The 27,995-nt window shown below is 35.1% G+C and overlaps 2 protein-coding genes and 1 long non-coding RNA gene across 3 annotated transcripts; 2 read left to right on the top strand and 1 right to left on the bottom strand.

Moving 5' to 3' along the window:
• Positions 1-171: 171 nt before the first annotated feature.
• Positions 172-19,102, top strand: LOC120081482. Its single transcript, XM_039036406.1, has 18 exons — positions 172-499; positions 1,230-1,451; positions 1,951-2,046; positions 3,047-3,099; positions 3,588-3,684; positions 4,589-4,662; positions 5,472-5,589; positions 6,567-6,677; positions 6,800-6,876; positions 7,576-7,642; positions 13,302-13,367; positions 13,767-13,874; positions 13,968-14,098; positions 14,279-14,345; positions 14,466-14,533; positions 14,613-14,703; positions 18,299-18,369; positions 18,479-19,102. Exons 1-18 carry the CDS (start codon positions 350-352, stop codon positions 18,852-18,854), a joined length of 2,043 nt encoding a protein of 680 aa, XP_038892334.1. The 5' UTR covers positions 172-349; the 3' UTR covers positions 18,855-19,102.
• Positions 19,103-21,008: 1,906 nt separating this feature from the next.
• Positions 21,009-24,936, bottom strand: LOC120082153. Its single transcript, XR_005483076.1, has 2 exons — positions 24,800-24,936; positions 21,009-21,384 (listed from the first exon to the last, which is right to left on the bottom strand). It is a non-coding gene; the product is annotated as an uncharacterized LOC120082153 (long non-coding RNA).
• On the top strand, positions 21,380-24,693 carry LOC120082152 (probable membrane-associated kinase regulator 4). Its single transcript, XM_039037399.1, has one exon. The coding sequence runs from the start codon at positions 22,780-22,782 to the stop codon at positions 23,824-23,826; it is 1,047 nt and encodes a 348-aa protein (XP_038893327.1). The 5' UTR covers positions 21,380-22,779; the 3' UTR covers positions 23,827-24,693.
• Positions 24,937-27,995: the final 3,059 nt, after the last annotated feature.

Raw genomic sequence — 27,995 nt, 5'->3', positions numbered from 1 at the left:
ATAAAATAGGTGACACGTGGCCGTTGAAGTTGAGCCTGCCTGGGAGAGTACCATCTGTGAGTGGGCCGCGGGAGTATCGTATGGGCCCGGGTTCGATCCACCCGTTATCTGATTTAGAAATCTCAAAACGACAGCGTTTCGATTCCTCCGCTGACTTTTCCCAATTGACATTGATGCTTCCCTGTTGCGGAGGAACACTTTGCGCCATTTTCTGCAGAACACATAAACCCCTCAAAGCTGTCTTCCATGCGGGAAAATCATCTTCCTCCATAGCCAAATTTCTCATTCCTTATCATTCAATTGCTTATTACTACCCAAAATCTCGTTACAGATAAAGAGGGAATTCGGAATGTCGTGGCTAAGATTGGCAGTGAGCAAAGCAGTGGAGGTTGGGAACAACAATAACCTCACTCGGGTCGTCAAGAATTATGCCGACACCGTCGTTCACCACGCCGGTCAAGCCGTTGCGGAGGGTGCCAAAATTCTCCAAGATCGCATTGTACTTCCTCTGTTTCAATTTCATTTTTTTCCTTATTAATTTTGTTGGTTTGGTGTCGTTTTGAGCTGCGGTTGAATTTGGAAATGTTGAATGGTTCGTTATAATCTCGTAAATTTGTGTATTTTTCTTCGCGTTGATATCTTCTCACATTCATTTTCTTCATCTGGTGTCATTTTTGCGCATGTGGTGGGATTTGGAAATGTTGGATGGTTTGTTTATTATTCGTTTAATTTTGTGTATTTTTCTTCGTTGATATCCCTCCACGTTTCGTTCTTTATGTAAAAATCAAGTATTTGCTGAAATGTCACGCTGAAGCATTCAGAAATCGACTTCAGAATCTTTTGTGGGAACACGAGGATGGGGGGAATTTCGGGGTAGTACCTTATAATATTTGAAAATTGAATCGGAGAAATGGAAAACAAAGTACTGAATATCGATTTCGGGGTTTCCATGGAAACAAAGTGCAAACCTATTTGACGTTTCTGGGAGCTGTCACCTAAAATTGTCTTCCTAGAACTTTGTTAAAGATTCAGTGTATCCATCGTTCAATCTAGTACTTATTATTATTTTTTTTCCAACCATTTAGTTTTATCTTTTACCTCAGGGTCCTGGATTTCTTTCCGAGCGTTTTTGGTTGGTTTTGCTGGTTCTGCTTAACCACTTACGGTTTCCTACCAGGGATATTGGCTATTCTACAATTGAGTTCGTTTTTTTGGCTTTTATCGTGTAGGGGGCACGGAATTTCAGAAGCATCAGGCAGACTATACAAAGATTGGAAGAAGCTGCTGTGTCTTGTAGGGGCCCTGAAAGAGCTCAGTTGTTGAAAAGATGGTTGGTTGTGCTTAAAGAGGTCAAAAAATTATCTGATGCACCCTTGGAGGAGAAAGCAAAGACCCTGGAGCAACATCTTGCTTTTGAAGATGCGAAGGAGACCCCAAGAAAGCCTGCTATTGTGAGCACATTTTAATTATTATTATTATTTTTTTTAAATCACCTCTCCCTTCAAGTATTTTTATAAATACTCGTGCTTACCCATATCTAATGGGCAGTTATCGTTCATAGTTGATGCATTTTCAAAAACCTTGGTGCATTTTCATGAATTCCACATTCTAACCTCATGGATTTTAAAAATTGCTAAAAGTTGCTTTGCACATTGATTTTACAATATTACGGAGATCCAGAAGGATATCTAAGCCTATAAATATGCATTCTTTCACTGTGCAGCAATTAGAGATGTAAATTAAACTCTTTTGACCTTTATTTATGAGAGGTTTTTAGATTTTAGTCTTTTTTTTGGTTCTGCAGAGTGAGGGACTCAAACCTCTAACCTCTCGGTCAAGGGTACATACTTTATGTCAGTTGAACTATGGTCATGTAGGCGAGAGTAGTTAGTCTGCAGAACTTCTTTACTTCTGTGTTTATTACGTTCTGACCTTTACCATTATGAACAGATTTTGTATTACGATCCTGATGTTGGAGGGGAGCCAATGAACTTTTGTGAGGTTTTTCTTCAAAGTCAAGCTCTGGAGGGAATTACATTATCTATGGTATGTTAATTTCATGACGTCCTTTCTCTAAATCTGTTACTAGTTCCTGGGAAAGCTGCAGTTGTGCATGTTTACGGTGACCTAATTACTCTGGTCTTTTGAATGCACCAAAAAGGACAATATGATGTATTTGTTCATTAGTAGGATGTTTCTGCATAGGTTTTGATGCTGGATCAGGAACTTATTGGGCCCAAATTGAATGACCCATTTTAGCTTTTGACTAGGATGGAATCATGGAACGCTCATACAAAAAGATGTGTGCTTTTTATTACTAAATTTGTTGATGAAGAGATACATAGTTCATTAAATAAGATAAATAACCTGTTAAGAAATAAAAATGAACTCTTGCATTTAAAACACTGTAGTTTCTTAAGAGTGCAAATATAAAATTTGAGAGAAGGAAGACCATTGCATGGCGGGTGGTTACAATTATAGTTTTTAATTTTTCTTTGGAATTCAAGATTATACATGCCGTTTGGACTTGTCTTATCGACAACATTGGTCGATATCGAATAAGCCACCTAAGAATTTTTCTTTTATTTCAAAGGTCAATTTTGAATTCAATGTGTAACCATATTTTTATATTAAAAGAAATGTAGAATTCAATGTATAACTGTGCTATCTCAGTGCTGATTGATGTAATTTTTGTTTAGGGGAATATGGAAATTTATGCAAAAGCTTCAAGTTTGTGATATTTTTTCCTTTCAGTTATTGAACTATGCATGTTAACTAGATTTTATTCAAAATGGAGAGGCAGCACATGGTATTTGTGTGAGGTGGAGATATAAAAGGTTGTACTATGAAATGATGATGGAAACAAGTTTTAGTTCCACCTTCTTTGACGTGACTTATGAATTAGATTTATTGAATATGGTGGAAATATATGCAAGTGCAACATCATATTTTGAATTGTTTAGTTGCTATTTTACCATTCACCAACTTGTCTTTTTAATTGGTCATGAAGGAGACACCAACAAATTAACTATTTTCCATGCCACAGATTCTTGAAGCGCCAAATGAGGAAGAAGTGTCCCTTCTCCTGGACATGTTTGGGTCTGTCCCTCACTTGAGCTAATAGTATAGTTCATTATCGCTGTCTTGAAGTACTAACTATTAAAAATCCAAGCTTCAATTTTTCATTGTGTTCATATTCATTTCATAAAGAAAAAAATTTGTGTTCTCATTCATGAAGTTAAGGGGATTATTTTATTTTATCTTAATATTTCGTACGAGGTGGAGATATTTGGAGTTCTATACTTGGACCCTGACCATCATTATCCTTACTTTTCTTGACCTCAATCTGTTACCTTGAATTTGAGATTGGTTTCCAGTCAATGAGTCATCTGCTTTAGCGTTCCGTGCCTCTATTCCGAGATAAAGCTCTCTTATCTGATCTTGTATTTGTTGTTGTGTGCATGCTTTTTTTTTTCCTTCTTTAAAGTAATTCACTTATTTGGTTTCTGATGGGAATATGAATTTACACTGATATTTCTTTGAGATCAGCTTTTTCTTGAAGACATTTCTAATAAGACTTCCTGCAGATTATGTCTAATTGGGGGGAAGGAAGTTCACAATGCAATAGTTAGCAGCATACAAGATCTGGCAAAATCTTTTTCCAGCTATGATGATGAAGTATTGGTAAAGTTTTAAGAATAACTCATATTTTTTGCCTTAAAGTTTTTGAAATCCACAAGGGCCCTCTCATTCTACAATTTCTTTATGTATGAAAATGCTTTCTTCTTATTTCTCGGAGGATTTCATCATCCAAGTTTAAACATGTGCAAGTTGTAACTGTGAGTTTTGTAGGCTGCTACGTTCCCTTTTGGAACCAAGTATCTAGAGCCTTTCAGAAATAGCTAATTACTTTAGAGCTTTTTCATTCTCTGTTCATATTTTGATAAAGAGATGTTATAGTCTGAAGCTTAAGATATGTTAAGCATAACAGATGGTAATAGTTATATCCTAATGAAATAGAAGACTTACATGACAAGTTAGGAAAAAATTGAAGTGTCTTTGGCTGGTGTTTGTCCCCTTTTTTGGGCTTTTGGTGTGAGATAAATAATAGACTGTTTTCTGGCATGGAGAGGTATTGTAGCGATATTTGGTCCCTTGTTAGATTATATATTTCTCTTTGGGCTTCCTTGGGCTTCAGTGACCAAGTCTTTCTGTACTACTTGTTGGGTCTTATTTTGTTGTTGGATTGGAACCCCTTTTGTAGTATGTTGTTTGGTTCTTTTTTTTTTTTTTTTTGGGGGTGTAGGATTCTCTTTATGTACGTCCTTGTGTTCTTTCATTTTTTCTCAATGAAAGTTCGATAAAAAGATAAAAGGAAAAGAAAAGGAACTGTTCTTCTTTTTTAAGTTTAATTATTATTCATATTAGTATTAATCATCGGTATGTTACAAATTCAACTCTAATGGTCTTCATATGATTTCTGCTGTGTGGATTTATGAATTAGTTAGACAGGGCTGCTAGGCCTATCACATTTCCTCATTCCATTTCTTTTATTTGTTCAAAGTTTTGTGGGAAATCTTAAATACAGGTGAAGCGGGAGGAATTGCTCCAATTTGCTCAAAGCGCAATTTCAGGGTTGAAGATCAGCGCTGATCTTGGGAGGTGGGTAAGAAATGAGTTATTTTGTTCTTTACCACTTGGTCGCTACTTCTATAGCTTTTGTATGAGTGTGAAGTTATATTATTTATTACATCTGCTATATAGCAATTATGTTATTTAGTGGGTTTAGTAGCTTTAGGGATCGAGGTTTTATTTTAACCTTCTTGTTTCATTTAAGAAAGGTTTCTTTTGTTGATTTAGTCTATGGGGGAGTCCCTTTGTGATCTCCTTAGCTTGCTAGTGGTATCAAAAATCTTCTCATGCCTCTACAAATTCAGTCATGTAATGCTTTCTATTCAAAGAAAAAAAGGTGCCATGTAGTCATTTCAATTTTCATCTGACCACAATATTAATCCTGTCATACCCATAGATAGTGAGCATATTGAAGAAAATAAAGAACAGTTTGATACCAGATGCCTTTCCTATTCAAGCATTGGTCGTAGGGGATTGATTTTCACCTTCAAAGATGATGTGCTATATTTTTTATATTTTTTTCCCTTTTATTTTTTTGATTTCATACTGCTGCTGCTAGATACCTGCTCAATGATTTTCAGTCTCTTAATGAAAAAATAATTCTCAATTTCTGTATGTATTTCCTAAGTAATAAAGAGGATACCCCAGGTCTAGGCTGCGTGCTAAAAAGATGAGTTTTGGGATTGGTATGTTGTCTCTTTATTTGAACTACACCCAGAAGCACAACTTCACCTGCTAAGACGCACTTCATAGGGGAAAATGAAATTAGATGTTAAATGGTCACAATAAGCTAATATAATGGTCTTTTCTCTATTATTTGTCTGGGATTCTGGCCACAGGGTAGATACTGAATTGTACAATTTGAAGACAAAACTTGAAGGAATGTCAGCTTCCCCAATGTCATCAAATGCAGATTATGGCAAGACATCAGAAGAAACCACAATAGAAACAATCGAGGTGAGCCTGTTAATGGAAGTTATTTGTGGTCATTATTTTTTTAATGGAAACTATGGAACTTTTCATCGATTCAAAGAAAAAAAAAAAAGGTAAAGAAGGTTAACAAAAACAAAAATGTATCTGTTAATGCATTAGACTATGGATGAGTTTGAGGTGCGTCTTGGGAAAAAAATGTTTTTGAGTGAACCCTTTATTTTGTAATCTAAGCACTAGACTTCTTCTTCTTCTTCTTTTTTTTTTTTTTTTTTTTTTTTTTGTGTGTGTGTGTGTGTGTGTGTGAAGCAAACAAAGCTTTGTCTACTTTAAGGATTTATTTATTTTTTTAGAATCTCTCAAATTGTTTTATTATTGCAGATTTTAAAAAGTGCTTTTAATTGTTTAAAAGCACTCAACCATCATGATTTGGCCACCTACCTAGGATTTAATATCCTACGGGTTCCATTTATACCCAAATGTTATAGGATTAGGCGGTTTGTCCTCTGAAATTAGTTGAGGTGCACGTAAGTTGTCTAAAAATGTTTTTAAAAACTCTTAAAAACTGACACAACACCACAATTTTTATAAGAAAAAAATGTCCTACATAAATAAACATACGTTTAGTGCGGCTGATAAATATGGCTTGAATTCATTCTTGATGATTTTCAGAGCAGTGAGCATCTGTTTCGTATTGTTTATGAATTGTTCTTCCGACAAATCTTAAAATTTTTATTACGGTATCAGTGTATGTATATTCATTGTCTGAAGGCTGTACATTATACTTTATTTCTCATTCCAACTTAGCTATTATCAGACTGAAGAGTGCAATTTACTGGGTGAACGTTTGTTTCTCTGAAAAGTGATATCTTCACATGTACCATATAGTGTGTACTACTAAGTAATCACCTTTTGATATGTCGTATGAACTGTCAAGTAAAGTTCATTTATGAATTTGACGGAGTGGAAAAAGGTCTTTGGTCACTGTCCCATCCATATGGCAGGCATTGAAAGCAGCACTCTCACACATACGAATTTGTTCTAGAGTGGAAGGACTTCTGCTGAAGAAGAAATTATTAAACAATGGAGATTCTCCTGAAATCCATGCTCAGAAGGTATTGATCTGGAGATGCCTTGACCTGTCAGTCAAATTTTTTATTTTTACCCATCGTGTTAAATTTAGCCTATGGGCTGCAATAAGTGGTATACAGCTGTAAACTTGTCTACTTATATACAGATTGATAAACTGAAAGTTTTGTCAGAGTCTCTTTCAAACTCCTCTGTGAAAGCTGAAAAGCGCATTACAGACCATAGGTAAAGATCCCAGTATCCTAAATGGCAATGAATAAGAATTCATACGTGTAGCTGCTTTTTCTTTGCTGATATATGTTGATATTCACTGTATTATCTGTTTGGGACTTCAACACGAGAAATTGTTTATAGCTTATCAAACTCTTTTCCATTTGAATCTCTTCTCGTTGATGACTGGTTTTTTTAAGCTTTTGGGCCTTAATTCCTTAGTTTAGAGTTATAGGAAATTCGTTTGTAATTCCAGCTTGTCTGTGATCCTTCACAATCAAAAGGCTTTTCTTATCTAAGCGTCTGGAGGGGTTTTTCATTGCTAACCTATACTATAAATCGTATGAACTGATGTGATGGTGCTTTTTTCTTCCCTTGATATCTGGAAATTAGAAACAAATATATGTATTTGGTATTTCTCATTCTGAGGAGTAGTCAAAAGCCAAGGAGGTAGGAGGTAGGAGTTAGGAGATAGATTTAGGCTTAATACCTCTCTGGAGGTTCTCTATATCAAGTGTTTTTTTTGTAATTTTCTCTTTTTTCTTCCATTTACTAATTTCCTGTTGGAATGGAAGTAGATCTTTCTAATCCAATTAATCCTTTCAGGTTGACTTTTTGTCTTTTTAAAAAGCGGTGCACCACGAGGGATGCCTGTTTTTACTTTTGACATTTCATGTATATATTTTTGACGCTTTCTTCTGTTTTCATTTGCAGATCGCAAAAAGAGGAAGCCCTAAATGTTCGTATCACCAAAGCAAGTGAATCTGGTGAAAAAGAGAAGGTTGGGTGTTCTTTGGAGTACCGTTTAAAAATAGCTTTTGGTTTATTTAAATAAAAATAGTTTTATTTTAGAAAATTATATCTCATGGGGTAGTTTTATAATTATTTTATATGTTTTATTTATTTATTCGTGGGATAAGAAACAGAAATGTATAAACAAAAATCTACCACACAACCTAAGGCAAAAGGGGTGAGGAGCCCCCCTCCTGAAAGAAATAATGAAACACTGCATTTCATATAGGATTTGAGCTTGGCTATAATGGCAATGGGATATCTTGTCTCTTAGGCACCACAAGGAAAGTAATTTGTACATTTTGCCATATAAAAGACTTATCTTCAAAGATCCTCAGATTTCGTTTCTCCTAATTCTCCCGGTCCCAGATAAGCACTCGGCAGTACACCTCCACTACGGAAAAAAACAATATGAAAACAATATGAAAATAAAAGAAAAAGTAGAAGACAAATAAGAGATATCTTCACCAACCAAATTAACAAATTAAAAAGGGGAAAAATACCTTTTTGATCCCTAGGTCTAGTTTCTATATGGTCCCTAAGTTTCAAAAAGTTATATTTTTAGTAAGTTTTAAGTTTGGTTTCAATTTCGTTCTAGGTTTCAAAATCTTATGATTTTATCCTTGAGATTTGAGTTTTGTTATGATTTGGTCCCTAGGTTTCGAGATTTACCCTTTTAACCTCGATTTTTCACTAAATATGCACTTTATGTCTTTAGTGTTACTGTCTATTAATTAATTTAAAAGAATTATAATTAATTAAGTTTCACTATTTTTCATCGCTATTGAAATTTAAATTTAAAATTTCACTTCGTAATTATTTAAAGTAATTAATAGGCATTATTCCAATGATTGAAAGTAAGTATTTAGTGAAAAATCAAGGTTAAAAGTATAAGTCTTGAAACTTAGGAACCAAATTAAAACAGAACTCGAAGCTTAATGATAAAATTGTAACATTTTGAAGTCTAGGGACTGAATTAAAACCAAATTTAAAACTTAAGGACTAAAAGTGTAACATTTTGCAACTTATGGACCAAATAGAAACTAGACCCAAAACCTAGGAACAAAAAAGATATTTTTATTAGGAATAGTTAAACTGTTTTTAATGAGAACCAACTTTTATTGAGAAGAAAATGAAAGAATGCAAGTTTTACACCCTTTCTCAGATTACCCTCTTAATCCGAGAAGAGATGTGAAGACAACAGTTGTCAATCCTCTTATGACAATTACTGCCCAACATACTGCTGTAATCTTGTTTTCTGAGCACCTGTTAACCTAATATACAGTTCATATCTTATACTCAATATATGCATAACTTCTACACCAACTTTTTAACTCAGTGTGCTACCATGCAGAGAAATTCACATTTATTTACATTAACGATATTAAGTGTTTATATTTACAACCCTTAACTCAAAATCCTACCCTGAACCCCATGACATGTACAAACAAACTCAGAGTTAAACAGACATGGTGAGCCACCTAAGCTTCAATTTCTTGAAGAATCCTAAATAGTGACTGACGGGCAGATCTACTCGGCTTCGGGATGTCGACCACTACTTGGGGAGGAAAACTTTTAAAAACATGAGCTTAGGATACTCGGTGAATGACTATTTAGTTCATACTTTCTTTCATAAATAACATAATCATGCTTTCATAAACATTTACATGATCATAATCAGGGTTTAGAAATTATAACTAGAAAACATAAAATCAAATCGAATAAAAACCCTGCAATAAGGCTTATCAGTATCATACTGTAAAATGCCACTATTCCATTGTCTGAACATGGGGGAGAGCCTTTTTGCTCAATCCCTACTATGCTAGTCTAGACTGGAGTGAAAGCCCTTTTGCTCAATCATCTACCAGCCTGAGTTGAGAGAGAACCTTTTTGCTCGATCCCATCAACTTCAATAACATAAGTCATGCATGCATGCAGAGCTGGATTGGGTTCTGACCCCCTTACCATACGTTCGGTGTTAAAGATCCCTAACATAACTGAAATTTGGGTACCTTACCATACCTCTGGTACCAACATTGGAGTAGGGTTCATATAAGGCGCAAACATTGAAAACATTTAATGAACATAAAACAGAATACCCATTTGAGTTGATCATACTTCATAAATTGTATATCATCGTATAATGCCTTGTAACATCAAGCATGCTTATAAAACGTGGGCATAGGCTTACAGAAAACACATGCTGAACTTATAAATAACTTCATCATTAAAAAACGTAGATCATGCGATCAACAATCATTTTAAGGCATGCGTTGAGAAAATCATGATATAAAACTTCATGTGAACTGCCTATGCGTTGAATTTCATTCATAAAAAGTAGCATTGGAAAACATTGTAAAAACTCGTCAATCATTGTCTTAAGCTACTTATCCAAGGGGTCTGTAAGCCTCTCCCACTTGCGTCTGCCTTGTAATAAGAAGAGGTCCCTTGGTTAAGGGACTGTTTGGATTGACTCAAGAAAAAAATGTTTTTCAAAAATTTCATTTTTATTTAAACACTTTTGATAAAAACTTATTAAAATATACTTGAAAAGCTATTTTGAGTGGTTGCCAAACATTCCAATTTCTTCCAAAATGACTTATTTTTTAAATTAAACACTTGAAAATGTATTCCAAATACACACTAATGTCATTAGCTCCCTTTTGAGCTTAACATAACACTTAACTTATCATTATCGCATCATGACTGAGTTCATCGCATCACTTATACTTAGCCATTTTACATTCCTCTTGGTTAAAGACTGGCTACCCTCTCTATTGGGTGCTCAATGGTCATGAGGGCACACTTCTGTGTCTATGCGTCGATCCATAGTATCATTTCAGATTCCAATCTTTTAAACCTTATAATTCTAATTCCAGCCATCAATTAACTAAATTTCTTCCCATGAATGTGCTAAAAAAACTTCTTAACGAGTTGACCTTAGAATCGTCTATCTTTGCTCTCAGGGGAATGGGATATTCTCAGGAATTGGCTAGAAAACTTCAAGTTCCTTCAAGCTTGTCCAACAATCCCTTAGCACCTTTAGAACTTCATAGGCACTCACACTTCTTCTTACGTGTAAGCAAAATTTGGCAAAACTGATTTCTTCCTTGCAAACCATATTTATACTTGAGCTTGCATGTGAGCTAATCTCAACTAATCACTACCTGGCATGCTAATCCTTAACTTAGCGTCTCTAAGGTTTCCATTTAACCTACTAACAGGTGATTAAGCCTAATGCTTAGTTTAATTTTCATCGCATAGAGCTTGCGATCACTTAGGCCTCATCATTGGTTATCGCATACTCCTAGCTGTAATTGCATTGCCTTGTCTTAGGTGTTCTTAGCACACCTTCAATCTTTACTTAACACACCTCTTCTTATCAACTGAGTGACCCATCATCGCATCTGTCCATGGCAGTCTTGCCTATCAACTTCTAAACTTCACGGCCGCTAATTCTCTTGCGACCATCCTAGCATTTTGCCTTACATCCCCTTTAGAGTGCTTGTTTACTGTTTAGGCAACTTAGCTATTTGCATATTGCCTATACTGCCATTCTCCACCTCAGGTGAAGTTGGTCGCATACTTCTCTCACAAGCCTTACTAAACATCAAACTTGACAACTAGCTTAACTTCCTTCATGACCTTCCACATACTTCATGGGCTATACTTTGGCATAGTTTCTCTTCCCTAAATACTTGGCCGCATAGCGTTTTGGAAGGGTTAGGCCGCATACATTGACATGACTTTGTCGCATGGACCTTCCGTTTTCCTTCTAAGTGTGAACCCCTCTTCAATTCACCCGAGATCCACACTTTATACTTAGAATATTTTCTACCTTCAAAATGCTTGAGGGCCATCCTTTTAACACTTAGAAATTTTCTTCTCCCTTAACATCTCATACATGCTCTTACATTTCATATTATTACAAACATTACCATTATCATAAACATACTTACAATGACATTAAACACATAATTAAGAGGACTTAAGCATAATTAACTAGTAAATCGAGTTTAGGGATTTACAACAAGGACATCCTAAAAAGTAATAAGCCTAGCAAAAGGGAGCCCAACTAGTTATAGAGGCTCAAATCTCTAGAAGAATGAGACCTAGCGAGTAATAATGAAAAAAAGAAAACTTCAATGATGACCAAAGAATAATTACAAAAAATGTCATCTCAAACACTTAAATAGAAATTTTGAACCTAATGAGAGACTAGAGACCTTACATTGAAAGGGTCCCTACCGGCTCCTTTAAAGGTCTTATTGTTCCTCTTTCTCCCATAAAGTGCACGAATTTTTGCATGCCACGAGATCCTCCCCTCTATCAAGTGGAAAGAGAGGGAACTTCTCGATGATCTCCTCTTCATGTCGTCTTTGTGTTTGGCAAGTTGGAATCCAAACACGCCAAAATAATCCAAAGGATATGATCCAAGTTTTCCTCTGCCCTCTGATGAAGAATGCAACAAAATTGACCCACCAAAGAAGGCATCTTCCTTGAAAGCCAATCAAGTGTGTTCACCCTTTTGTGGATAACTAACCAAGCAAAGAATTTAACCTTCTTTATAACCTTCTTTTTTTGAAAAATCAACAATATCATTGGTTGACCGTTCTTTATAACTTTCACCTTCTATGGAGTAGAAAATATGGTGTCCCTAGAGGGAGAAGGGTCCGATAAGCAGCGAAAGAATCAACAGCAAGAAAAGCCCCCGATAGAATTAGGATTCCAAAGACAAACATTCCTTCTCCCCTGCCTAAGTTGAGATTTCCTAATCAAAGATAGGAGAATCGTTACCTTTGTTGTTTTCCTATTAGACAAAGAGCGTCGGAAATTGAACGAAGGAGAGGGAAAGCTCCCAAAATGATACAAGAAATAACATCAGCCACAAAACAGTTTTTCATATAGGACAATGATACAATCATAGGGTTTCCACCCATTTATCCTCCTAGAAGTACATTTCCTTTTCGACCCACAAAAACAATGAACAAGGTTAGGAAAACAAGAGAACTCGTTTTCCATTTCTTTCCATAAATTTCTGTAAGTGCCTTTGATCCCACCAAGCATCCGCTCATAAGGATGACGACCGTACTTCATCACTATAACCCTCTGCCAAAGGGTAGTAGACTCGAGGGGGAATTGCAAGAACTATTTTGCTAATAGGGCTCTGTTACTAATCCTTAGATTCCCTTATTCTACCCCCAAGGCTTACCGGCTTCCTTACCACATCCCAGTTCACAAGATGTGCCCCTTTACTCTTTGCAGAGGAAGTCCCTCATACGTCTCTCAAGACTGTTATGCACAGAACACAAAGTTCTGGAAATGGAGAAGTAGATAGATCCCACTCGACACTGAGCTAATGAGGGTCATTCTGCCACCTTTAGAGAAAATATATCTTCCACGAGGCCAGTCTTTTTCTCAACTTATACATTATGTCAGGATCTTGATCGTGTTTTGATCTTGAATCGTATTAAGGACATACTTTGCGACATTATCTTATTGTGTATGTTCGATCATATTTCATATCCATTTTGAACTCTGTTTCACGTATATGGTAGAGACTTTAGCGATGACACTTAATTACAACCATACAGATTATTTTCAACTTTTATGCAGAAATCTTGAGTTTATGTTTTCAATTATTACAGGAACTAGCTATAGAAATTGCAGAACTTGAAAGACAGAGAGATGATATTGAAGCTGAATTGAAAAAGGTTTTTCTCTGTCTTCCATCCATGATCTTTTGGTTAACCATGATATAATGAAGAATTGAGCCTTTTTTATACGTGTTGCTCATTTACGTACTTCTATACATTTTTATGCTATAGTGTTATCATTGATATAGAAGTCATGCCTGTGCCTGAGATACCCGAGTTGCCTGAGGATTTTTATAAACTTGTAATTTTAGAAAAGCCCAATTTTTGTGTAGATTAAAAGAGTTCACTATGGTTTTCCTTTATCAGACGTAATCCACATTTTTATTTCTACGGTTTCATGAGTGGCTTATGAAATTTGTTTATTCATAGAATTTTAAATTTTATGTTCTTTTTTTCCACTTTCCACACTTCTGTATAGCTGAACATATATTGTTACTATATGGCATAATGGCGTAGGTTAATATCTCCTTGGCTGCTGCACATGCACGCCTTCGTAATATGGTGGAAGAGAGAGATCAGTTTGAGGAGGCCAACAACAAGATTGTCGCACATTTGAAGACAAGGGTGCACTTTTTGTTTACTTTTGATGTACTATTATATTAATTTCTTGTCTGTTCTCATCTTTATTCATTGTATGGTCTCTCTGAATTCTTTCAGGAAGACGAGCTGTTAAAATCCATTGCCTCGTGTAAGGCAGAATCAAATGTTTTGAGTATTTGGCTTAATTTTCTGGAAGATACGTGGAATATCCAATGCCTATATAGAGAAAATAAAGAAAAGGAGGTCAAGTATGTATTTTAGGCCATGCTTGTTTTTTTTAATCAATATTTGTGGTTAGTATTAGAACTTTTCGAAGGGATTTTTTTGGAGTGCTCTAGTGAGGGAATCTGCAAATGAGCTTTGCACAATGTTTCTTCTCTCAATCGAGGTTTGTTATTCTTAAATACTTGCTTCATTTCTTTCTGAAGTGATGCGTTGGAAAACCATGAAGGTTACTTTGTGAACTTGGCTATTGATCTCCTATCTGCTTATAAGGTATTTATAATATTCTCTGAGAATATATGTATCCTAAATGTAACATGAAATATGTTTAATAATTTATGAATAAGCTCTGATCTCCCATGTTTGAAACCTTGCATGGATCACTTGATATAGAAAGAGTTGGAGTCGTCAATCAGCCGTATTGAAAAATTTGTGGAGAATTTAAAGAATCTGAGGCAGAGGTAACCTTTTTTCTTTTGTCATCAAGATCCTATTTTGCTCTGAAGCATGGCTACTTATCTATCAGATCACTCTGGACAGGTCGGAGGAATCCACACTGGAAAATGATGAGTCAAAAGTTCTAAGCCCTACAAATAATCTTGAAAAGGAATATCTAGGCTATGAAGCAAAGGTATAAACCATTGATTACTTATCCAAATTTATTTTAATTTCAATGCAGGATGCAGTTGGTGAATAGATTTTGTTTTACAGTTTTAATAGATTTGTTTATTTATATTATTATTATTATTTTTTTTGGTGTTAAGAAACATTTCGTCGATGTGATATAGTTACAAAAAGTGGGGAGATAAAACTTCATGCCTAAAGAAAGTTGCAAAAAACATTTCTAATTGGCAATGAGAGAAGTCGAGCCACAAATATAATTATTATAAACAGAGGGATGCTTCTTTTGAAAGTAATGGGCGAATCATTCATAGATGGTAGAAATCTAGGCTCCACTAATAGGATAAAGAAACTAAAGTTTCTATGAATGGTAGAAATCTAGGCTTGACTGATTGTTTTATTCTTTGGAGAGGGCAGACTCATGTAAATTTTTGGGAGTGTTTGGCTCACCAATATGAGTTGAGTTGAGTTGGTATAATATACAAACTCAATGTTTGGTCCACCAATTTTAAATATTGGTGGAGTTGAGTTGGTATATTTTATCAACTCATCCCACCTCTCCCTTCTTCCAATGCTTTCAATGTCTCCACCCATCGGCCCATTGTTGGCGACTATCGTTGTCACAGTTCGAGAACCAATTCTGGGCTTCGACAACCACCTCCAATAACAACTCTGGCGACCTACTCCGATGACCAATTTTGGGCTCCGGCAACCACCTCTGGTGATAACTCTGGTGGCCCAACTCTGATGACCACCTTCACGCGAACCCGACCAACTCCGACGACCAATTTTGGACTCCAGCAACCATCTCTAATAATAAACTCCGACGACCAACTCCGACAATTACCTCAACTACAAAATTTAATGAAAATAACCTTCTATGACCACCTTCGAGTGAACAACTCTGACGACCAACTCCGGTCTTCAACAACCACCTTCGACGACAAAAACTCCGACAACCAATTCTAATATCACCCTCTTGCGCCCAATTTCGAGCTCTGACAACCATCTCCGACTTCGACGACCACCTTCATGCGACCAATTTCGATGAAAAACTTCGGGTTCCGAAAACCACCTCTGACGAAAAACTCCGGCTACCAACTTATACCACCTTCATGCGCCAACTTCATATTCTAACAACCACCTCCAACTACAAACTCTAGCGAAAATCATCTTTGATAATCAACTTCGACATCCACTTTCGACTAGTATAAGACTGATGACTGTTAAAGTATGTTGTAGGGTTGATTATATAAATAAGAGTATTTTGTTTACGTTTAGTGCTAAAATATATTTTTATTTAATTGACTTCATATATCAAATGGGTGTTAATAATATTTGAAAAAGTATGTATATGTAGTTGAATAGTATGTAACACAAAAAAAAAAAGTCGATAAAATGAAGATTTTTTTCTTGGAACATTTTCTGACAAGAAATAGTGAAAAATGGAGATTTGTTCGGTAATGATCCTCCAAATTTGGAGGAATTGAAAATGAAACTTCCATTGGCTGCTAAGATGATGGGGGAGATTCAAATAAAAAAATTTATGATAGAGTAAAAATACAGTACAACAACACAGAAGAATAAGAAAAAGAAGATAAAATTCATGGAGAAAAATTAAAAATCAAAAGTTTTGATTTCTCTTTGGTTTCCCATTTTATTTAAGTATATTCTGCAAGAAATGTAGTGGGTTAATCATTGTTCATTACCCGATAAAAGAAAGAAAGAAAGAAAGAAAGAAAGAAAAAGAAAAACTTAAAAATTAAAAGAAAAAATTGCAATCCATATTTTATTCAACACAAAGATGAGTAGAATTATGAGTAATTTTTTAAGAGGAAAATAGTCATCATAAAATCAGATTATTTAGAATTCAAAAAACTGAGCCAAATATCCTAGAGATATGAACTCAACTTTGCATCCCAAACACAAACATATGAACTCTAGACATCATATCTGAACTTCGCGTCCAAACAGTCCCTTTATATCATCTTAACTCAAGATCTCATCTTTCCTCTCTCTCTCTCTTTTTGTTTGCATAAGGTGGGATGTTTGGTTTGGTTTCTCATATAATATTCTGGGTTATTCCTGTTTTTCAGCAGGAATGCTTCTTCAAGAATTGAAGAGAAAAAATGATGCTTGTGCTTCGTTGCAATTGTGAATGATCTTTTCTGCATTATTAATTTATGTAGGTGTGATCTGTCCTATCAAAAACAGAAGAAAAGGGGAAAAGAAAGTAGTTGCGATCTAGTAACCCAGTCTTAAATCAGATTGACTTGTGCATCTAATTTCTTCCTTCCAAAATGTCTCATTTTTTAATTTGGAGAACACCATTGGGGTTCCTGCCACTTTCCAGTCGATTTCAGATCTCTTACTATCAATAGACCGGAGTGTTCACAGTGCACATTGCTTATCATGCTGGTTTCCTTGGTTTTCTTGTCGTCCTGCTTCTCTTGTGCTACCTTAGTACTGTGGTCTCTGGTTGGGACATAAGCTAAGGTCTAGGAATTTTTTGGAACCTATCATAAAAATTGGAAATAGACTACAGCTGGAAAAATGTTTTCTTCTTTTGAGAAAGACCTTCATCGACTTTCAAGTAGGATTCCTATCTGCTAATCTTTTCCGTTAAAAATTTGCGCTTAGCGACTGATGTTTTAGAGAAGTTAATGAGAGATTCCTTGGGAGTGGGTGGATAAGGAAAACAGTTCTTTCTTTGGTAGATGGGATGATGTGCCTAAATCTAACTGTGAGGGAGGTCAGAAATCGAGAACCTTCAAATTAAAAATAATGGCTTCACATGCAAAGTAGTTGTGGTGGTGTCTCTGGAAATTCGTATCTCTGAACATATCCCATTTTTTTCCCCTCTTTTTTCTTTTTCCTTTTTTCCTGTCTCCATTTTTCTATTGGGAATGGGCTGTGCAAAGTCAAGGTGGAAAGATGATGATGGATACTTTTTGTAAATTTAAAATTTGTTCAAGGAGAATAAGAGGTCTGTTATCATATGCCTCCTGCCTCCTTTCATAATGCTTACTACTACCGGGTGGTAAGGATAATAAGGGTATCTTTGTTTATTTTTTTTCTCCTCCCATTTGGGCAGGTTTCTTCTAACTTTCTGGGAAATTTGTTCGTAATTTGTCTTGTATGGTTTGTTGATTGAGCTTCTGATCCTTTCATAATAGAGGCAGGTTTTAGTGTTTCAGACCTTTGACTCTTGTGCATGGGCTATTTATGTGAAGAGAAATGGGATAAATATTCAAGATTTGTTCAAGATTGTTAGGATGTTAGAATGCTGCACTGCACTTCACTACTCTTTCTTTCGGATTCTACTTGTTTTGAGTTGTTTCTTGTTTTTTTGCTATATCTTATATGTATAATCGGGATGGTTATACATGACTTGCAAATTTTGAGTGGGTTCGTGCATGGGGCTTGTCTTCCGGTGCAGTGTTTGGCCTGTTTTTGTATTGTTTTAGTTTTTAATGAATACGTTGCAAAAGATTGTCCCAATTATAGGACATATATCTGCTGCCTTCAATTTTCCTGCCAAGTGTAATATTGACTTCATCTTGGATGTTGAACAATTATAACCTTGATCTGTTTTCTTGTTTCAGATTATTACTACCTTCAGTGTGGTGGATAACATGAAAGAGCAGTTTTTGGCTCAGCAAGCTCAAGTTTCCAGGTATGATCCAAGTTTCTGTGACATGCGCATTCTATTCTAACACTCATGACTCATCTATGTTACATTTCCTCATGACCCAAAAGTAACTCTTCTTTTTACCTCAAATCAGGAAAGATGATTCTAGAGTTAAAGATTTGTTTGATGATATCGAAGAACTACGGGAAAAATTTGAATCTATCGAGAGACCCAATCTAGAAATCGAAACTCCACCTCCAAAACCCGAAAATGAATCTAGAGAGGAGGTGGAGAGTAGTAATGTTCCCCAACCTTCGATGGAAGACAAGAAGAACTCAAAGATCGAAACTGGTAAGCATCCTGAACTACCTGCAGTCAAGGTAGAACAAACACTAGATGCTGCAGCTGAGCTAGCAAAGCTGGAATCAGAATTCGGGAAAGTCAGTCACGACTATTCATCAGAAGACATTGGTGAATGGGAGTTCGATGAGCTCGAAAAGGAACTGAGATCAGGTGACTCAGAGAACTAGCTGTCATATTATGTACTCATGAATGAACCAGCCTAATTTATTATGAAGAAAGGTCATAGGTTTGCTTTTGGCATACCCCCAACCCCGAAGCTGCATGATTTCATCATAATCTTTCCTTTGTAATTGTTCTCTGTATATTTTCTGGTTTTTTAATTTGGTCACTTGTATAAACACTGGAACATTTATGTTGTAATATAAAGCCAAAGAAGGGAAACAGTCGAATCAAGAAGACTTGATATGAAAGTAAGTCCAACCTTTTAGATAAACTGGTATTCAAAGGGGTAAGTTATTAGTTTCTTAAGCAAACCATCCTTTAGTGGGAGACCCCAATGTTTTCTGACGAATCAGTTGGTGCGGGGTTAGAAGATTTTTGTTAATACTGATATGTCTCAGAAAGGTTTCCTTGATATGGTAGTTGGAATTTGTCTCATCTTTTAAAGGACAACATGATGGTTAATGAGCCTCCTCTGCCTTCAAGGATAGGGCACAGAAAGTAGTGGGCTGAAACATGCCTGGCCCAAATCTTTCTTGAAAGGGCAGTTCTTAAATACTTGTAGTTTTATCTTTTTGGCTGCAACTCATTGTTTTGAAGTTGTTTGGGTGTTGAGTTGATTATTATAATGGGTAATTCTAACTTGTGGGTGATAATAATCTGTACCTATAACTAAGTGTGAGTTATAATAATTTGGAATTTCAACTATCATAATGGTCATGGGAGGCTCCAACATTAAGTGGACTATAATAGTCCTTTTCACCTAAGGCAAAATGGGAAAATTTCCTATACTATGAAGTATGGACGATTTTTCATACTATTATCATCGTGTGTCACATTAATGTACTTTTATAAATAAAATGAGTGAAATAAATAAAATGAGATTCACTTAACATTAACGTGGAGTTCACAAAAATTTATGAAGATAATTTTATAGTTGAACAAAGGAATGCATAGTTCTAATACTAGAAAAATTCTTAGGCAAATTGATAGGCAAATTGAGGGCCAAGCACCCCGTTGGTGGATGGAACAAGAAATTTCTATGGCTAATAAGCACCCTATCTTGATAAATAATAATAATAATAAAAGTTTCAAGTTGTCAGCCCTTAGGCCTTAGCCAATTAGAAGATAGCTTTTCATCCTGATTTTCTGGGTGGTGGGTCTCTGAGATGAATCTTATTTGTGGCTCTTAAATGTAGCCTCTCTCTCCTCTTCTTTCCTTCTCTCTCTCTCTAGAATTGTTATCTTGATTTTGATTAAATATTTGAATTACTTTTGTTTTGTGATGTCAGTGAGTTGGCCTCTCACACTCACTCAAGGGGTACTTGCAAATTTACATTTTGTGATTTGTTTATTTTGCAAAGCACGTTTTTAAAAATTTTAACATTAGTTCTGAAAGCGTGTAGTTTGTGAAATCGTAAAGTTAACTTTGTGGTTTTAATTTAATAATATGCATAATGTATATAGGTTTCTTTCAAACTTATCAACAGGAGGGTTTAATTTGTTAATTTATAAACTATGGTAATGATTGGAACTGTTTTTGAAACATAAAGATACAATTTGTAAATTAAGTAAAACCATAAAGGTGGAATTTATAAAGTATGGTGAAAATGCTTTAATATATACTAGAGAATTTTTGGAATGGAGTCTGAATAGAGGATTTCCATGGTGCTTTGTGTCAAGATGTTCTTGTTGCTTAGTTTGTTTTCAATTTCTTTTTACACTAAAAAAAGGTGGAATTTGCAGCAATTATTTCCATTTATAAATCAAGTTGGCAAATTAGAAACTCCTTTGTGATGGACAGTGAGTTTTCATCTTTTAATGGTTGGTTTTTTTAAACACCCTTCTAAAATTTGTTTTGTATTTTTCACACTTTTAAATTTTTTAGATTGAGATTAGACACTTGCTAGATCCAATATGATAACTTTATAAATTATCCTATATAGTCTTTAGTTATAGATTATAGTTATGAAGACTGTGATACAATAATAAAAGTCTCACAAGACATCAACAGTTCAAATTTTGAATTCAAAACCTGAGTGTGCCAAAATATCATTAAAAAATTCGACTTTAAACTTCTTCGTTGTCAAAGAAAAAAACTTTGAAAAACCATGATAGATTGAGTTTTTGTCGAGACCAGGTTGTGTAATTTGATAGGTAGATTTGCTAATTACAAACTGTACTTCTGCAGATTATAAATTTCAAAATCAAACACATAATTAAAACTCAGGTTTCCTTGACTTATTCCTTTGTACAAACCAAACACAAATTACACAACTCCGAGTTATTTTTCATTTTATTTTCTTAAAGAAAAGATTAGAAAAAACTAAATAGAGTAAGATACACAAGCATCCTTGCAAAACTAACTCTGAGTTAACTCGGATCTTATTAAAATCCATGAGCAAATCATTCCAATCAAGTTGAATACTATGCTTTTGATCTACATTTGCAGAGCCCACAGACAAATTCTGAAGCTTCCTGTTTCTCCCTTCTTGAGCATTTTCACATGTTGTGGAGTCCATGTTTCACCCTCTGAGTCTAATTATATCAAAACTGTAAGCATTTTGGAACTGAGAACTTCCAAAATTCTAAAATAAGTTATCTTTGAAGAGAGTAAGACAAATAAAAAACGTGGAGGAATGTATTAAAAGCAGAGGACAATGGTAAAAGTATCAAGCATTTAAGGCAAATAAATCCGGAATTTCCCTCCTCCACTATTAAATGTCTGGACATTGTTAATTCTCTATGGGGTCAATAACTTTTTCATATTGCCCGAAAAATTTATAAGAGCAGTTTAAAAGTGAGTTTTTGATGTAAAACATATAAAACAAAAAGAAAGAAAATAAAAAGAGGAAAAAAGATTTCAACACTAACCAATCAGTGTATTTGGATTGGTAAGATTGTTGAAAAGTAAAGCCACCCAGGAATTCAGTAGACAGAAATAAAATCAGACAAAAGTGCTTCTGTGGCAGCCTAAGTAATGTTCTAGTTGAAAGAGGAGCTGTCTTCAATCATGTTTTTGTTTATTAATTTATTTTATTTCAAGGACCACATGGAAATATGAAGGAACTTAGCATGCTGTAAGAGAGCAAAAAAGCCTGGTTTTAGGGCATGGTTTGGTTCTTAAAACTGATATTTGTCTGGAGAGCCAGACAGCTGTTGAAAAAGATGGCTCTACTAATTTAATTAATTTTCAGGTGCCCGAACTAAGAATCTTAGATTAGCATTTAGAAAGGGAACTTTGAGATTTTATCCCTTTTACTCTAAGCTACAGAAAACAATATTGTTTTGATTGAGTTACCTTCTACATCTATTCCTTTGGAATAAAGGTTAATGCCTAAGCTAACCCTTTTTGTTTATTTGGTTCTAATTTTCTGTGTATTATTTTGTTTGATGAATTCTTGTCAACTGATTCTTTAATAATGGTTGAGAAACATTTTACCCAATTTCAGTGATTTGCAAGCAAAGTAAGCTCCAATGAAAAATATGCAAAATTTCACTATTTTAAATTCTTAATGGTTTTCTACATCACTATAAAGAATAATACTAAAGAAAGAGACCAGACTAATTTAGTGCATTCTTTTGTAGTAGCATAGTGAAAAGCAATGAGAAATCAGCCACACACACCCAGAAAAATTAAAAAAAAAACTAGTTCACTATGCGTTAAAAAAGGAAAAAGATAAAGAAAAAAGAAATAGTTCACTGAGGATTAATAAAATTGTGATAAGCAGGTTAGCTCCAATTATGTTCTAATTTCCTATTTGGAAGCATTATTAAAAGAGTATCAATTATAAATTCCCCATACTTTATTCTCTATAGACCTGATATAAAGTCCAGCATCCTCATTTGTAAAGGTGCTCCTACTCTTGAACCACCTGATAAAGCACAGTTTCAAATAAGCAAATTCCAGAGAGAGAGAGGGAGTTACTAGATATGGCTGTTGACATTCCATCTTGTGATCCATCTGATGATGACTATATAGACATGGAAATTGGTTCATACACCAACTTTCACTGCTGCTCCAAAAGCTCTCCACGACAATCCAGAGAGTTCGAGTTTCAAATGTCTTTGAATTCTCGGGGGAGAGAGCCGACGACTTCTCCAGCTGATGAGCTCTTCTACAATGGAAAGCTTCTTCCCCTTCATCATCCCCCACGCCTGCAAATGATAGAGAAACTCTTGCAAAAGTCTAGTTCTGATTATGATTACAGAAAAGACACGTTTGAAGAATTTTACACCACTCCATTATCCACTTCTGTCAATACACCTACCAGTACTCCTTTTGAATCCTGCAACATTTCTCCTTCGGAATCTTTTCGGATTAGTAGGGAACTAAATCCAGATGAGTATCTTCTAGAGTATTCAGCAGATGTGAGCTATTTGAATGGTGAAAGTTTGAAAAAGTCCTGGACCAAAAAGCTTAAGCATTCTACCCTTTGTCTCAAGCTGAAAGCTTCCAGGGCTTACATCAAATCTTTGTTTACTAAATCAGGTTGCTCAGATGAGTCCTGTGCAGCAGCTGCAAAGATTGCAGATGAAGGATCAGCTTCAAAAGCGAATGAATATTCAAAAAAGAGCGCTAAAGTGGAAAAAAGAAAGCCATTTGGACCAATTTCGAGCTCGATTGCTAATTCCAACAAAGACAAAGGCAATACGGAAAACAGTAGTCGCAACAGAAGATCATTCTCAATGGTCATTAAGAGACAACCAAATATCAAATCACCATCTTCTGCACCACAATATCCCTCTTCCTCTTCATGTCCAAATATTTCGAGCAGGAATTACCTAAAGAGATGTGGCAGTGTGAATTCGGAGATTGAGAACTCAATTCAGGGAGCAATTGCACACTGCAAGCAGTCTCAATCTCAGCAACCATTGCGTTCAAGGAAGACAGTTAGTGAAGTTGGGATTTACTTATTATCATCTTCCAGCCTTACAGTTTCAGATGATCAGGAAATACCAGAACTTTGCAGGGGCTGATAGAGACCGATAGAGAATAAGAAAGTACAGACTTATAAGATATTAATGACATCTTCTTTCTTCTTACTAGATTCCTATCTTGGGGTATGCTATAAGTCAACGCAAAATGTTGTTCATGGCTATCTGTAATTTGTACTGTTGAGTACAATATGTAGGACTTTATGAACATGCAACATAAGATGTCTGTCTCAAACAATTTCAGCAACTATTTCCGATCTTTTTATTAGATAAACTCGAATCTCTAATAAATAAGCACCAAAGATGCCCTTCTAATTAATCAACAAAATTCATAGAGCTCACTATACATTCAAGAAATCCCCTTCTCTTTGCACTAACACTCTCGGAGTAAAAATTTCCATTATGTAGGAAACCATCACTGCTTTAAGGAGGAATTTATTAATCAGGTCTGAAAAATTAGGCACCGTACAGCTTGAAATTGTAAAGTCTAGAATTGGAATGCCTGTACTTTTAAAAATCTAGAGTAGAAGAAAATTCTACATCATACATTCTCGTGCAATGTACGTACACCACACAAATTTCCAGAGTTTCGAAAAATTAATGTAGAATCCCCATTAATCTAGCTCAAATCCACACAAGAAATTAACCTAAAAATTTCATTATTCTGTGTAAAAAGCTATTCACGAATTTGACTGAATCTATTCTATAAGCTTTCAATTACTCGGGCGCAAACTACACTATCCAGAAACCTAAACTAGAAGACGGCAATGCATGTTACTTTGTTCTCGATGAACAGAACATTAAGTCGATGTTCAAAATTCAAATAGTCGGCGATATCATCATAATTTCTAAAGAAAATCTTTCGATAATCAATCAATTTACAGTTCTTTGATCATAGGAAAAAAAAAAGAACAATCAGGATTCCGAATACATAATTCTCTGCCTTCCAAAATTAGAGCAACCACGATACGCTTTGAGAAATCGAATGTAGAAAAATGGAAAAGAAAGGATTCACCTGAAACAAGCACCGTGTTCAAAGCCATGGAAATGCTTGGAGCAATGGCTAGTGTGTCACGAAGGAAAATTTCACGAAATGACCCACTCTAAAAAATTTTTATTGGATGACCTTTTCCAAAAAACTTATGACTGACGTTTTGTTCTTATAAAATACCAAATTTATTCTAAATTTAAAAAACTCTTCCAACTATACTACAAAGCATTATTCATCTTACTTTTTCGCTTACATCTTCTCTCAATGTGCGATTTTGACTCTTGTTTTCTCTCATTTTTGCTCTCGTACCTGACTTATCATCTCCCATCTTCATCCGAGCGTTTGGCCATCTTCTTGCTGGTCGTTTGTATACATTTTCCACTGTTGTCGATCTCTGAAAGGTATGTGACTCTTCTCCTTGAATGTATGTTGATATTTTTTTAGGATTCTTGTCGGTCGTTTAGGGTTCGCAAAGGGTTCGCGCCTACCATTTGTTAAACAATCTCTCAGCTTTTGTTAAATGATCATGTATTCGTTCTTAAGAGATTGCTTAGATAATCCTAGACGAGCGTTTAGTATTCTTTAATCGATCGATTAGAGAAACGTAAACGATCGTTTAGAAAAAAAAATGTATGAGCGTTTAGTGGACTCACTATGCAATCATTTAGGTATTTGTAATGTGATTGTTTAGTTATTTGTTATACGATCGTTTAGGTATATGTAATGCAATTTTTTAGTTGTTTGTTATGCGATCATTTAGTTGTTTGTTACACGATCGTTTAGGTATTTATAATGCGATCGTTTAGTTGTATGTTACACGATTGTTTAGGTATTTGTAATGCGATCGTTTAGTTGTTTGTTACACGATCGTTTAATTGTTTGTTATCCGATCGTTTTGTCTTATGTTACACGATCGTTTAGTTTTTATTACGCGATATTTTACTTATTGTGTAATGTATACATTTGTTACAGGTTGATAAGATGACTGTCTCTGCTGAGAAATATTTTCTGCTACAATTTCTTGCCAAGTGCATAAAACTGCATCAGTTATTAAGAATAAGTTGACAAAAGAGCAGATGAGAATGTTTAGGACAATGGCTTTTGGTCCACTATTGGCCGTAGATCTTGTATTTAATAGGCAACTTTTTCACTATTTTCTGTTGAGGGAGGTAACGGATGTGAACCTAGACGTTATATCATTCAACATATTCGTGAAGAAGGTAACATTCTCCTAAAACGATTTTAATCTGATAACTAGGTTGTGGTTGACCAAGGAAATTGTAGAAAGAGAAACAAGCGATGAGAGACTGCAACAACTCATTCTTGGACTGAAGGACCCAAATGATAAAGATAGTTATTGCAAGGATATGGAGAAGCATTTGAGAAATTTACTTCTACAAATGATGAAGATGTCGTCAAGGTTGCATTGGCATTATTCATCGAAATGGTGATAGTTGGAAAAGACAAGAAAACCCAAATTGATGTGAAGATATTTAGGATTTTTTATGACCCAGAAATATTTAGACATTATGACTGGTCTTCTGTCATTTTCAAATATACCTTGAATAGCATGAAGACTATCATACGTGGGAAGCAGAAGGCACATGAGAAAAAGAAAGCAGAAAATGCTCATCTTGCCTCATATTATTATATATAGGGATTTGCACTTACATTTCAGGTATGTACTTTTGTTTCCATTTCACTTTAATATGTGTGTTAATATTGTATGTGTAACAAAAGCTCCCATATTATAGGTTTGGGCTTACGAAATTTTATCCACGTCAAGTAAGTTCATAGCCACCAAAGTCAGCAAGGTTACAATTCCTAGAATTTTTAGATGAACTTGTTCTTGTGCTCCATCTTATAAATCATTGAATAAGAATGTATTTCAGCTAAACAAAGTAAAAATATCTTGTAATGGGTACATATAGGGATAGCTTAGAACAGAACAATATGGAATTTTTTAGGAAACAATACATTGCCCAGTTGTAGGCTAATCAATATGTATGGTAATCTATACTTGAATTTCTTGAAGTAATTTGCACTATATATCTATGTTGAACCGAATAATATTAAAAAAATACAATGTAGAACAAATATGTTGCCCAGTTATGGAACTGTTTAGGGTACAGTGAGGTACCCTACTTTGAAGGAACCACTTTCTTTCAATTTTTTTGCACGGACCCTCCACTTACATTCCTCTGCCGAACACCGTATAACTAGCAAGCTCTTCGTTGACTTCTTTACATGGTAGTCGAAGTTCTTTATAAGTGTTCGCTTAAAATTGAACATCGTACAATTAAGCAATACCCAATCAAATTTTAAGAAATCACCCAGTAATTGATAAGCGATCACACAACTATTTATAAGTGTCTGCTTAAAATTGTATACGCGATCACGTATATACTACTAAACGATCGTTCAGTATTATATACACGATCGTTTATATAATACTACATGATCATGAAGTAGAATATAAAAGATCGTTTATATAATACTAAACGATTATAGAGTATTATATAAACGATTGTTTATATAAATACTAATTGATCATTTATATAATTAAACAAGCCTTTATATTGTAATAAACAATCGTCTATATATTGCTATACAATCGTAACCTTAATAAATCGTTCCCAAAATCCGCCGGCGCCAGGTGTTTTGTAAAGGTTCTAACCAACTGTATTCGTTTCAGAAAAATTTTGGGATGAAAAGTTTGCTCATGGAACCGAAAATATTTCTTCAATGCTATTCAACTAGATGCCCTCGATCAACTGGACCCATTTATATGGCAAAGAAAAAGTGGCACGGATTTCGTGGGTTTAAAGTTACAGTTTCTGGGTGACGGTTTTGGGATGAAAGTTTCGTGCTCAAAATGAGCTCTGTTTCCAAAACCCTCTAGTGCCAGATGTTTTGTTAAGGTTCTGACCCACCATATTTATTTCGGGCCAATTATGGGTCAGAAAGTTCGCACACGAAAATTGACGTCTAGGGCACCTTGATCAAGAGCAGAAGCCTTGAGAGCATGAGAAGTACCCATAACATAAAAATCCCTCCTTGACGCCACCCTACTAGATGAAGGAAACTGATGAAGGTCCCTGTGGAAAGCAGGGATCGTTCCCAATTTTCGTTTTCACATAATTATAAAATTACAGAGCATAAAAAAAAATTATGCATTACAAACTAAAAATTACAGCATGCTGATTACATAAAGAATAAG

Source organism: Benincasa hispida, chromosome 7, assembly GCF_009727055.1.
Source record: "Benincasa hispida cultivar B227 chromosome 7, ASM972705v1, whole genome shotgun sequence".
NCBI lineage: Eukaryota > Viridiplantae > Streptophyta > Magnoliopsida > Cucurbitales > Cucurbitaceae > Benincasa > Benincasa hispida.
Note: the sequence above shows the minus strand (reverse complement) of the source record. Positions and strands in the feature narration are given on the sequence as shown.